At 60.1% G+C, this 13,200-nt stretch overlaps 1 protein-coding gene across 1 annotated transcript; it reads right to left on the reverse strand.

Annotated features, from left to right (window-relative positions):
- LOC102186937 lies at nucleotides 2,510-5,369 on the reverse strand. The gene is made up of 3 exons (XM_018043063.1): nucleotides 4,427-5,369; nucleotides 4,192-4,312; nucleotides 2,510-3,415 (listed from the first exon to the last, which is right to left on the reverse strand). Exons 1-3 carry the CDS (start codon nucleotides 4,698-4,700, stop codon nucleotides 3,055-3,057), a joined length of 756 nt encoding a protein of 251 aa, XP_017898552.1. The 5' UTR covers nucleotides 4,701-5,369; the 3' UTR covers nucleotides 2,510-3,054.

Consider the following 13,200-nt stretch of genomic DNA (forward strand, 5'->3'; position numbering starts at 1 on the left):
TGAGGCTGGCACGCGCGGGGGACGCCCAGGAGGAGACGGAGGCAGGGGCCCTCCCTCAGCTAGGAAGGGCCGGGGCCCTGCTGCTCTCTCCCTGCGGGGCCCCAGGCTGGGCTGGCTGCAATCCTGGCATCAGATTCTCCCGGGGCCTGGTGAGGCGCCCAGGCCAGTGCCCTTCAGGTTAGGGTGCTCCGTTGCGGCCCTGGTATTTACTCCAATTCCTCAGCATCTTTACTCACTCATGGGCTAACCCGATCTCCAGGGCCTTTCGCTGGAAAATGGGGCATGGTGTTGGCCCAGCTGCCAGCTTCCTAGGGAGGCCCTGAGGGGGGTGAACTCGACAGGGCCAGGAAAGGCCCAGACCCCTTCCAGCCCGAGGATGCCTCGCAGGTCTGGGGCTAGGGCAGCAGGGAACTGCAGCTGTGCCTGGCAGCTCCCCGCCCTCCTGCTGCTGCCGCGTGGACGGGCTTGCGCTTTTGCTGAGTAGAAGCTGCAGCCATGGGTGCTGAGGTCCTGAGTGCTGAAGCTGGGCAGCCCCTCCCGACCAGAAGGCAGCGGAAACAGGGTGAGGGCCTGCGCCCGGCCCCCACGGACCCCCAGGCCTCAGCCCGGGAGACTCCGGACGGGAGGAACGACCCCCGGAGGGTGCTGGCTCGGGCTGGGCTGCGTCCCCTCCCCCTGCCACTGCCCGTCGCCCGCTCTGCCCTGAGCTGGCCAGCCCTGCCAGGAGAGCGGAGGCCTGGTCAGGCTCAAGAGCCTCAGGTGAGTCGTTGCCCAGGCTCTCGCCCGGTCCAGGCCACCCTCCTCCAGGAGCCCAGCACCCTCAGCCCCACCTCTGGAGCTCCATCCCTGCACACGCACACCTCCTCCTCCTTCCGCTCTGGGGCCTGGCCTGCCCTTCCACCCCCAGACCAAGGGGTCTCTCCGCCAGAGAGGTCTTTGAGCACCTGGAAATGCACCCCAGATGGGAAGGAGGGGCGTCCTGATGACTCACGGCAGAAGTGTGGCGACTTCGTGCCGCCAGAGGTCAGCATCTTTCCCGGGTTCCACTGGGCCCATGACTGGCCCTGAAACCCAGAGGGGCCAGGGGTGAAGACATTGTGGGGCAGGAGGCCTCCCCTGCCCCGCGTCCCAGGGGCCCAGCACGGACCTGCCTGCACACCCGGCTAGGATCCTGCCTGGGCCGCCTGGTCCCATGTGCTGGTGCCCCTACCTGGGCCACCCCCACAGGGAGTCAGGGACCCAGTCAGAGCAGGTGCAGCCCCGGGCAGAAATCACAGCAGCCGAGGCGAGGATCACAGCCCCCAGGAGCAGGGGCGTCCCAGCGGGGACCAGAGCTCCCTGATGAGGATGTCCACCCAGACCCTGCCTGTTCAGTCTGGCTGTGAGCCCGGCCTGGAGCACAGCTGCTGCTGCTGCCGATGGCCCCGCCTGGGCGCCCCTGCTGCTCCTCGGCTCTGATCCCTGCTGGGACGCCCCTGCTCCTGGGGGCTGTGTAGGTGGGAGGTCAGTCCCTGCCTGGCCGCCCCCGCCCTGATGGCTCTGATCCCTGCTGGGAGCCCCCGCTGCTCCTCAGCTCTGGTCCCTGCTGGGACGCCCCTGCTGCTGGGGGCTGTGGTCCCTGCTGGGGCGTCGCCCCTGCTGGGGGCTCTGGTCCCCACTGGGATGTCCCTGCTCCTGGGGGCTCTGGTCCCCGCTGGGACGCCCCTGCTCCTGGGGGCTGTGATCTTCGCCTTGGCTGCTGTGATTTCTGCCCGGGCGTGCACCTGCTCTGGCTGGGTCCCTGACTCTGAAGAGACACATTCAAGCCTCACCTGATTCACCTAAGATCCCTGCCAGGACTCACCTGCCTGTCCTGGGCTCTGACCTCTGCCAGGCCTCACTTCCTCATATTTGGCTGTTATTTCTGCTCAGTCCAGGGCCAGCAGGGCCTCCCGCTTCTCCATCGTTTTTGCAAGACAAAAACCCAGACACCCCAGGGCACCAAAGAGCCTCGGAGATCAAATGAGCGAAGCCGGCTCCCTGTTTTAAGCGCTCTGGTCTGTCTGACCAGCAGGGGAGAAGACCACTCTGCCCAGCTGGGTGGCACCCCAGGTTGGCACGTCACGGCTTGCATGCACACTCCTAACACTTCCACTTCCCAGCTCCCCTCCCAGCCGCCTGAGAGATCCTGTCACAATGCGATGACAGGACAGGAAGGGAGCCAGAAGGCCCAGCAGGAGTGCCGAGCACAGTGCAGCGCACCCTGCCCTGGCCCTGAGTGTGAGGAAAGGAGAGGCCAGACGCGCGCGGGGCAGGGAGCCCTGAGGCTTCCGGGAGCACGCCCTGCTTAAGCGGATGCCCGAGCGACAGGGCACTGCCCTGTGGCCCCGCGGTTAGGGGGCACAGGTTTGATCCCTGGTCGGGGAACTGAGATCCCACGTGCTGCTCAGCACAACCAAGGGGAAAAAAAAGCATGAGCCACAGAAAAAAAATGGATAAAGTAGACTTTATCGAAATGAAAAGTTGTGCTTCAGATGACCCCATCAAGAAATGTAGAGACAGCCCACACAACGAATAAAGAATATCTGTGAATCACCTATCTGGTAAGGGGCCTAGTATACAGACTACATTAAACTCCTAACTCAACAGTGAAAAGCAGCGGCTCAGTTAGAAAACGCACAGAGGATGCGGACAGACCTTTCTCCAAAACCCACCCAGCTCCCGAGGGCGAGGCCAAGGGCACGTGCACATCTGGGTCACACGGAACGGCTCCTCCCAGCAACGCGAGCCCGGGGAGAGCCGGCAGCCCTTCCGGACCGCGGACCGGAAGCGCTGATCCGGCTACACGTGGTTGCCCACGCTGCTCCGTGGAGGAAATCGGACGCAAGAGACCACAGACTCCGTGATGCCACTGAGCCGAAACGTCCCGCGCCGCCGGGTCCACAGACTGAGACCGGGTTAGTGGCGTCCAGGGCTGGGGGAGGGGCGAGGGGCAGGTCTGCTGGTGAGTGAGGGGCTCTGAGGAGGTGCTGAAATGTGGACAGAGGGTGATGGCTGCGTAACCCTGTGAATACGCTAAAACCACGGAGCGGGATATTTTAACACCTGCCTTTGGCGCTGTGAGAGCTGAAGGAAAGCTCTCTGACCAGATTCCCACCGTCTCAGCCCCAGGACCCCCGCCCCCAGGCAGGCCCCACTCGGAGGACCATGGGGCTCTGGCACGCGGCGCTCACACCTCCATTCGACTCTCCTTGCAGCCGGTTCTCGCTGGTGATCTGCCCAGGGGACACCCTGGCCGACCCTGAGGGCACTGGTCGGGGGAAGGACACGCGCGACCTCAGGGGCCTGCGTGGCTGAGGGTCTCTCGTCCACAGTTCTGAACACTGCGCAGGGGAAGGGCCACATCGTCCCGTTCACAGTAAGGGTCCACTCAGGCCTGGAGACGCACAGGAGGCCCGGCCAATTGGGAAACGGCTTGGGTGTGTGAGACTCATGGAGAGGACCAGGGGCAGGGCACTGCAAGGGTCGAGGGCTGAGGCCCTGCGTCCCCACCTCGGCCCCCAGGGAAGACAGACTCCTGCGGCCTGTGTCCCTGACCTGGGGCAGGAGGAGAGACACGGGAGGGTCCCGGACACGAGCGTGGGGCCCTGGAGTGGCTGAAGCTCTGCTTGCCACATGCCTCCGCCTCCCAACTCCTCTGCCCTTTGCCCTTCACCCCCTGCCCCTCCATCCTTCTTCCTCCCTCGGTTGCGGCTGCAACATTGCACCCACCAGCCCCTCACCCCCTCCCTTTCTCCGGCCTTCTCCCCATTTCCCGATCCAGACCACTGTCCATCCTCCTCAGCCCCACTCCGTCCTCCCCACTCCCTCCTCCCCCCAGCACTACTTCCTGCCATCCCCCACCCCACACCCCTCTTCCTGCTATCCACCCCCCTCCGGCTCCACCTACCCGCCTCCTCTCCCTCCGGCATCCTCTCTCCCGCCTCCTCTGGGCCAGGACTCTAAGCTCTGACCTTGGGCTCCTTTCAAGGACATGGGCACCCCTGGCAGCAGCTCTCCCCACATGGACTGCTGAGGGGGCTGGATGCGCCTGGCCCGTGGTTGGCGCTGGGGGTCAGTGTTGGCCCGGCTGGAGCCCAGGGGAGTGAAGTTACCCACCGTGGCCTCTGCCCCAGCGTGGCCACAAGGCTCAAGGGTGGCGATGGTGCTCACCTTTCTGACCTTGAGCTGCTGGAGCTGCGCCTTGTCTGTAACGATGGACCAGGGTCGGGTTGGGTGGGTTTTAGCAGCGCAGTCAAGTGAGGATCAGAGACCCGTGAGGGCTTCCAACTGCCTACAGACATGAAGCAGAGTGGGTGCCAGCAGTGGGCGGAGCTGTGGGGTTGCTGCCACTCCAACCCACGGTGGGACCCCAAGTCAGAGGTCAGGGTGGTTCTGAGCCTTTTACCTTGCAGGTGTCTTGCCCGCGGGAGAGGGTCGTGACACCCTGTGGTCTCAGCTGGGAGGTCTGTGCTCTCCCACCACCCCTGGGCCCCCTCCCGAGCCCAGGCGCTCCCTCGAGAAAGGAGGTGGCGCGCCATGGTTGCCCGGTATGGCCTCTGTGTCTCACATAGCATCACGTCACGCCCTTTCCACTTAGCAGTCTCCGGAATCTTCCCCACGCCCTCCCAGGGTGTGTCTTTGTTAAAGGCTGTGTGACCTGCATTTAGTGGGTGCACCATGCTCCACTAGGGTTCCTTAGTGACAGGCACCCCTGTTCTGGTGTGACGGGGGCTCCAAGCACTTGCTCCTCCCGCCTCGGAGGATGCGGTCTGTCTCCTCTGTGGAACCCACAGACCCCCGGCCGGAACCCTCCCAGGTTCCTGGGCCCGCAGACCTCCCCTTGTGGTGAGCAGTGCACGGCGACACTGCTCTGCTCCCAATCTGCGCATCTCTTAGTGAGATGAACAAGCGTGTTCTGTCAGCTTCCTTTCTACTGTGAACTACCTGTTCGTGTCATTTCCCACCCTTCTGCCCTCTAAGAAATTGATCTGTAGGAACTCCTCACACATTAAGGACATTAGATCTGGAAATATTTTCCCACAGTTTCCTATCTTCCTCTAAGTTTGATTTGGGTTTTCCTCCCCAAGCAAATACTTGATTTTCATGTGGTTGAGTCTGTTATAAGCAGCATGGAGGATTCTATGTGATTTAGAAAGGCTTTCCTCAGTTACAGCGGCGTGAGTGAGCTTTCCCTGTGACTTGCGGCTGCTGCGGCTAGTCCCTCCCCGACTATCCTGGTGCCGCGTGGTTGCTCCTCGGTTCCGTGCACCTTCCGCCCAGGGGCGGCTGCGGGCACGGAGGGCGGCGCAGGCTCCAGGGCTGCCCCGGAAGGGCAGGCTGCGGCAGGCCTTCCCGCCGCTCACTCCTTCCCTCTGTTCTCGTGGGCGGGGCTCAGAGGCAGGGCCCTCCCAGTGGGAAGGGCCTGAGCCGGGAGGGCCAGAGCGGGCCCTGTGCCGGGGCTGCTCACCAGGCCCAGGGCCAGGAGGGCAGGGGCCTGGGGTGTGAGCTCAGCGCTTGCTGTCACTTCTGCCCCCAGGTTAGGGGTCAGGTGGGGCCCCACCAGAAGGGAAGCGGGAGGGCACAGGGGTTGACTGGGAGCTCAGCCAGCGCTGCATCCACAGCCTCGCTCTGCACGGCCCCTGACCCGCAGGAACCGGCTGGGCAGCGACACTCAGGGCCTCACCCGCAGGCGGCATCCTGCGCAGCTGGGCCCCGCCTGCCTCCTGCTTCAGTCCATGAGCTTCAGCCCGGCCCCAGCACAGCAGCCGCCCTGGCCTGGAGCACCCCTGCCACAGGGCCGCCCCATCCACCGCGTCTCCCTGGGTGTCCGAGCCTCCTCCCCAGACTCAGGAAGGCAGCCCGCCCACCCGGCCTGCCCCCAACTCCCGGCTTGTTTTCTCCAGCACTGGGCACCGGGAAGCACTTGGGAACGTGGTCCTGATTCCCGGTTTCCTGAAGTCCACAAGGCGAGCTGCGGGGCAGTTAGGCCACACGTCACAACCGCGGAGCTCGCTGGCCCCGGAGCCTGGCTTGCACGCAGGCTGGCGGAGATGAGAGGCTGTGCACCCAGCAAAGAGCAGTCCCCACCCACTGCTGCTGGAGAGCCTGCGTGCAGCAGCGAAGGCCAAATAAACTAAAACTTTTCAATTAAAAAATAAAGATTGAGGGAGAAAGTAAACAAACAGAAAAATAAGAGCAGTTTTGATCAACACGCAGACAGTAGGGGTGGGGGAGGGCACGCTGGCTGGGACACTGGGGACACACCGCATGGAGATGGGGCCCCCAGGAAGGGAGGTGACCCAACCGTGTTCCTCTCACAACCTCAACAAACGCAAACCCATGGAAACTGAGAGGGACGAGGCGCCCTGCCATCCCGCATGTCATAACCAACGTGTCCTACGGAAATGAACCAGTCCACAGAAGCCTCGACACATGACTGACGGGCTTGACCGAGGGGACGCGTGGAACCAGGGGCTGCCCATGCCTCTTGAGCGTCTGTGCAACGCACACGAGGGGGAGGGCAGACCTCGGGAAGCGCTGCCTGAGGGTTCATGAGGAACAGGTTCTGCCACTAAGTCGGAGCCGGAAGCCCGTTACGGCCTGACCAGGGGCCGGGCGTGTGTGAGGCGCGTGGACGGGCTTCTGCCCCTGGCGGCAGGAGGTCCAAGGTGGGGCTGAGTCAGAGCCCGTGATTTGGCCTGATCCGTGAATGCTGGTGCTTTGGGGGCCCGGGGGCAGCCTTGACCCACGTGGCACCTGGAATGCAGCTGCACCCTGCATCCTCCTGCACGTGGGCACAGAGGCCAGCCACTCGGACCTGCAGCAAAGACTCCTACCGGGCTCCAGGCTCAGCTCGAGCCCTCGGAGCCAGGAGAGGCCCGTGGCTTGGTGGCCAGGCCACCCGGGGACCAGGGGCAGCAGCTCCTCCTAGGTGAGCCCCACGGAGCCCTGCCAGGGCTGGAGGTGAAGGGCTCCGTGCAGACATCCCAGCTTCGGGCAGGGAAGGCTCAGGAGGTGGTTCTCCCAGGTGTCTCAGCCCCCGGCCCACCCATCCCAGGAAGAAGATGGACTGGGTGGTGGGAGGCACTGCCCCCACGAATCCTGCCCTGATAAGGGGCAAGGGTGGGTGGTACCCTCATCCAGCCCTGGGTGTGGTCTGAAGAAACCCTGAGGGCTTCCTGGAGGAGCTGGTCCTGTCGAGCTGTGAAACAAACCTGTTTGGTCGCGAGGCACGTGCTTCGTGGGCCTGTGACCGTAAGAAAGGGTTATGAAATGTGTATGTGCCTGTGTGATCTGATGTTTGAGGGAAAAACAACAAAAGCTTGAGAACATTTAAAAAATACACCTGTAGCAAAAACACACCGAGCCTGGGGAGGGCCCTGCTGGGCGCGCCCGGAGCCCAGAGGCACTGGCACCACGGGCCTCACAAAGTTCCTGTTGGTCGTTAGCAAACAAAGGCAACCTCGTACATTTGGAAGCAGCTCTAACAGTTAATGGTTCTAAGAAGACATCATAAGGAAATTAGAAATACTTCAAGCTGGCAACGCTGACAGGCACAGGAGGCGGCAACCACGTGTTTCAGCAGAAATGCCAGCCTTCATCTGGTTTAAGAGTCACCGAAGACCCTGGAAATGGTGGGCGGCTGGGGCGGTAGGAGGCTGGTGGCAGAATGGGGCAGAGCCTCTGAGTGAGAGAGGAGGAAGGAGGTCACAGGAGGCCTGGGAGCTGATCCTTCCAAAGGCCTGGAGCTCACGAGCGTGTCTACCAGCAAGCAGGCAGCTCAGGGACCCCAGGGCAGGGACAGCCCCCAGGGAGCCAGGGCACGGAGGCAGCAGCCTCTCCACTGAGTGAGTGGCCAGCAGGCTGCCGCGCGAGCTGCTCCCCAGACCCGGCTGCGCTCCTCGCCACCACTGGGCAGCCTGTCCTCACCGTTGGTCTCTGCTGACTGTGGTTGGCACAGCAGGCGAGGCTGCTGAGAGCGAGGGCAGCTCAGGGCCACAAGAGACGTGCTGCACAGCCACTGCGGCGGGCGAGGGCGCGGGGCCACGCCTCGGGCACCGGCCCCTCCCTCCTGGCCCCCTGGCAGCTCCTCACCGACAAGACATGGCCTTGTGATCGCACACCTGGATGAGCGCCCCGGAGAAATGAAAGCACGCGTTACGGCAGCCCCTTCCCAACAGCCCTACGTGGGGACGAGGCGCAGGTGTGGCCCCGCAGCACGGGGGCCACAGCCATGACCCGACGGTCATGGTTCTCTCTCCAGAGAGAGAGAGATTTCTCCGCTGCAAGGGCCAGATGCCCACAGCCGGCCCTTGGGGCACGGGGGCCGTGTCCTCACAGGCCCAGGTCGTGGGCCCTCCTGTGCCAACAGTCACCTGCCTGCACATGACATGCCTTCCAGCCGTGCATCTTCTCCTCCTTACAACGTTTCTCTAACCTGCTTCTCACTCCCCGATGACACAGACTCACGGCGACAAGCGCTAATACAACCTGAGGAATACAAGACTGCATCCCACACCACTTTAAGCCGAGTCCTGGCAAAGAGCCGCCCACGTGTCCTGTTTCAGAGGTAATCCTGGGCACACGGACTCCTTGTCCTTCAGCGCTGGTCATTTCCTCAAACTGCAGGACAGAAGGAAGAGTGTCTCCTCCCAAGTGCCGCGTCTACAGGGTACAGCAGAGGCCCGACACTGACGCCAGCAGTTCTGAGGCAGAAATGGGTCAGGCTGAGCTAGGAGCTGCAGGCAAGCTTTCTATTCATAGCCTCCTTGAGGAAAGCGGTGTCTCTGGACGTAGGCCTTTGGGGAAACGGGGGCTAGGAGGTCCTGTATTGTGGCACCAGAGCTGCCTCCGCCCGGCCCCCGGCCCGAGGTCTGGGAGCAGAGCTGGCCCCCAGCAGCCTGTCCTGGACAGGGCGTCTGCCTGCTGGTGGGGGACGACGCGGGGGCCGAAGGGGCTCCTCTCCGGACTCCGCCGGCTCCTGAGACTCACTCGCCAGGCGGCCCCCGGGCTGCTCCTCCTGCTGGCGGCGGCCCCACGCCCGTCCACAAGGCGCCCCGTGTTGCCTCTCGTGGGCCTTCCGCTGCGTGGCACCCTCCTGCGGGCCCCTCCTGCCGGCCCGTGCCCGGGAATGACGACGCCCGGGGTGCCCCTCGCTCCTCCGCACTCGCTCGTTGCTGCTCTTCAGCCGCTCAGTCGTGTCCGACTCTGCGACCCCGTGGACTGCAGCACGCCAGGCTTCCCTGTCCTCCACTACCTCCTGGAATTTGCTCAGATTCAGGTCCACTGACTTGTGATGCCACCTCTGTCGTCCCCTTCTCCTCCTGCCCTCCATCTTTCCCAGCCTCAGGGTCTTTTCCAATGAGGCAGTTCTTTGCATCAGGTGAGAAAAGTATTGCAGCTTCAGCTTCAACATCAGCCCTTCCAGTGAGTATTCAGGATTGATTTCCTTTAGGAACCACCTACTAATATGTGTCCAGACACACTGACTGTGGAAATAAAGGTTTTATTCTAAAGACCCTTCTCCTCTTAAAGTCCTCCAGGGCCCCTGAGCAGAACGAAGACCCTTGTGGTTGGAGCAGACCCTTCCTGACAGACACTGGAGGGCACCACATCTGAGGGCTGACCAGCCAGGAGGAGCAGGCTGGTCTCCAGGCTCCCAATCACCCTCCCGCCCACATCATCCTCACAGCCAGGGGCCACAGTGTCCCCTGCTCCAGTGAGACCCTGGGCGCCCCTGGCCAGCACCTGCAGCAGCCGAGATCTCACAGTCTCCATTAATTCCATTACAAGTGTCCACCCACAGGTGTGCATTTGTGGGTACGTGTTAGGTGTGATCTTTCTGAGACCACGACCTCAGGAATCTCCTGGCAACCCAGTGGTTAGGACTTGGCACCCACCGCCAGTGGCCCGGGTTCGATCCCTGCTCGGGGAGCTAAGATCTCACAAGCCACACGCAGCACAGCTGAAAAAACAAGCAAATAGCAGCAACAAAACCTGCCTTTTCCCTCCGTTTTATGAGTTCACGTCATGGAGCTCCACACCGTGACTTCTCCCACCTCTGTGCCCAGCAGGACCCCCAAGCAGGCCCGTGAAGCAGCGTCTCACCTCTGCTGACACACCTCCTGCATCTGCGTGGCATCCCACGAGCTGCCGTGCTCGGCCTGTGCACACATGGCTGTCGCTGGTCCACACCTGGCTCTTCGCTCCACATGGCTCTGCCCCCTCCTCCTTCTCCTCCTCTCCCTGGCTGGAGCCCTCTCTGCTGTGCTCCCGGGACCTGGAGCTTGGGGTCAGCCTCACACAGGGCTGGGGCTGCGCTAGTGGGAGTCCAGCACAGTCTCCCCAGGAGCCCGTGTTTCTGCCACCACAGGCAAAGCTAAACAGTCTCCCTGTGTCCTCCTTCTGTGGGGTGGCCTGATTTCCGGGAGAGAAAGTTCTAGGTCAAAGGTCACATATCATTTCCACTTTGCCAGACTGCTTTCCAAACAACCATCCCTCCAGACAACACCACTAACATCAGGACACACATCGTTGCTTCGATGGAGTTTGCTTCTCATGGGAAGTCTGACTGCAGGGCAATCAAGGCAGTCAATTCTAAAGGAAAGCCACCCTGAATTTTAAGTTGGGAAACGTGATTCTCACACTTTATTCTTCTTTTTCAAAACTGTGTAACTTATTCTTGTTCGTTGCGTCTCCACGTGTAAGTTTTAGAAGCAGCTTGTCTCTATCTACAAAAAGACTTGCTGGGATTTTCACTGGAATTCTAATTAATTTGTAGAGCAACTTAAGGAGAACTGAGATCTTCACTATGTTGAGTCTTTCTGTGAATGGACATGTAGGACTCTCCATTTATTTGTCTTAAAATCCTTCCCTCATGTGTTACCTGAGTCTCTGTGCTGCAGCTGAAACTCACACGACATTGTGCACCCGCCCCACTTCAGCCCCTCTTGGCGGCGATGGGTCTTCACTGCAGCTGGTGAGCTTCCTCTGGCTGTGTGCAGGGCCTTCTCCCGCGGCGCACAGGCTCTACAGCACACGCGCTCGGTGGTGCACGTGGGCTTACTTGCTCTGTGGCAGGTGGAATCTTAGTTCCTGGACCAGGGATGGAAGCATGTCCCCTGCAGTGGAAAGTGGATTCTTAACCACTGGACCACCAGGGAAATCCGTCTTTATAAGTTCTTAAATATAATCTGTGCAACGCTCAATCAAAAGTAAAGAGGTATATCAGGAAATAAGATGCATTTAAAGGAACAGGCGGCAGAAACTGACCCAACAGAGATGAAGACAGTGGAGCTATTTGACAAGGACTTTAAAAGAAATACACTGAACGGGCTCAAGGAGTGAAAGAAGATGAACAAATCTGGGGGCGGGGAGCCCTGGACACAAACAAAATGAAGCTTCTAAGGAGAAACAGAGTAACTAAGCTCAAGAGCTCAGCGGCGGCTGTGACGGCAGGCCTACAGGTAAGACAGCGAGTCAGTGAAGCAGAAGGCAGCTCAGAGGGGGCCGTGCAGACTGAGGCAGAGTGCGAAAGCGCGTGCAAGCTAGTGCAAAGCACAACAGACACTGGGGTTCAGCGGAAAGGTCAAGAATATTTCTAACTGAGTTCTAGATGAAGGGCAGAAAGAGAGTGAGGCATCCAAAACACGTGAGGAAATACAAGCTGAGACTTTCCCCAGACGGACGAGAGAAGTTGGTCCACAGAGTCCAGGAGCGCAGTGAGCACCGAGCCACAGATTCCAGGGCAGTGAGCTCCGAGAAGGGGAGACACAGGGAAACATACCCAGGCACAGCACAGCAAACCTGATGACTGAGAATAAAGAAGAAAGCTTAGAGCACCTGGGAAGACATGCCATCTTCAAAGGAGTGATAGTAAGAATGACAGAAAGCATGGAAACCAGAAGACAGTGGAATAACATCCTCAGAATGCTAGCAGAAATAAAAGCCAGCTTATACTTCTACACCCAATGAACATATTCCTGAAAACTAAAGAACGTAAAGAAGTTTTCAGAGAAAAAACCTGGCAGAATCCATCACCAGGAAGCCCACACCAAATGAAATGCTAGGTGCTCTCCAGGGAGGGGAGAAAAAAGGGACCCCATTTGGAAGTTCAAAATGCTAGGGCTGAAGAGGGCCTGGTTTCAATCCCAGGTCAGGGAACTCAGACCCACAAGCCACATGGTCAAGAAAGAAAGGTAAGGACTCAACCAGGTGAATCAGGTTAAGTTAAAAATGACCACAATGACATAATTCCCAGTGAACTCCACAGGCCCCCACTGTGGCCAGCACACTCTGGGAGGGGTCCAGCGCATGCGTGGTGGTGACCTGCTGTACTCAGCTTTGTGGGGTATCTCAAAATCGACAAGCACAGGTGAGAAATGCGGGGGAGGTCCTTCCAGACCTTCCTTTCCCTCCTCAGGAGTTTTACTCAGATCTCGATTTTATCTCCTTCAGCTGGGCACCACTTCTTCCTTTCAGTCTGCAGACAGCTGGCCACGCTCCTCACCAGCTCCAGTCTGCAGGTTACCCTTCTGGGCCTGGCCTTCCCCTCCATCAGGGAGTTTCCCTCCATGAGCGATTTCTCTGTTCTGCTCAATGTTGAATCCTCAGCACCTACAACACACTCAGGCACGCAGGAGTCAAGGAATACATTTAGGTTAGACACTGAATTCTTACCATTCATTGCCTATGTTCGGAGAAGGCAATGGCAACCCACTCCAGTACTCTTGCCTGGAAAATCCCATGGACGGAGGAGCCTGGTGGGCTGCAGTCCATGGGGTCGCTAAGAGTCGGACATGGCTGAGCAACTTCACTTTCACTTTTCACTTTCATGCATTGGAGAAGGAAATGGCAACCCACTCCAGTGTTCTTGCCTGGAGAATCCCAGGGACGGGGGAGCCTGGTGGGCTGCTGTCTATGGGGTCGCACAGAGTCGGACATGGCTGAGCAACTTCACTTTCACTTTTCCCTTTCATACATTGGAGAAGGAAATGGCAACCCACTCCAGTGTTCTTGCCTGGAGAATCCCAGGGACGGGGGAGCCTGGTGGGCTGCCGTCTATGGGGTCGCACAGAGTCGGACACGCCTGAAGCAACTTAGCACCAGCAGCAGCATTGCCTATGTTAGATGGATAGATTACACCCATAGATTACAGATCTTTTTAAGTTACAAAATTGC

Source organism: Capra hircus, chromosome 29, assembly GCF_001704415.2.
Source record: "Capra hircus breed San Clemente chromosome 29, ASM170441v1, whole genome shotgun sequence".
Taxonomy (NCBI): Eukaryota; Metazoa; Chordata; class Mammalia; order Artiodactyla; family Bovidae; genus Capra; species Capra hircus.

Bases quoted from the DNA above. Each gene is read 5' to 3' on its own strand.
- LOC102186937 (XM_018043063.1), bottom strand. From the start codon at position 4,700: ATGGTGCACCCACTAAATGCAGGTCACACAGCCTTTAACAAAGACACA. The intron at 4,313-4,426 runs GTAAAAGGCTCA...TCATGTCTGTAG, and splicing joins GCGGGCAAGACACCTGCAAG to GCAGTTGGAAGCCCTCACGG. The intron at 3,416-4,191 runs GTGAGCACCATC...GTGCGTCTCCAG, and splicing joins AGCAGCTCAAGGTCAGAAAG to GCCTGAGTGGACCCTTACTG.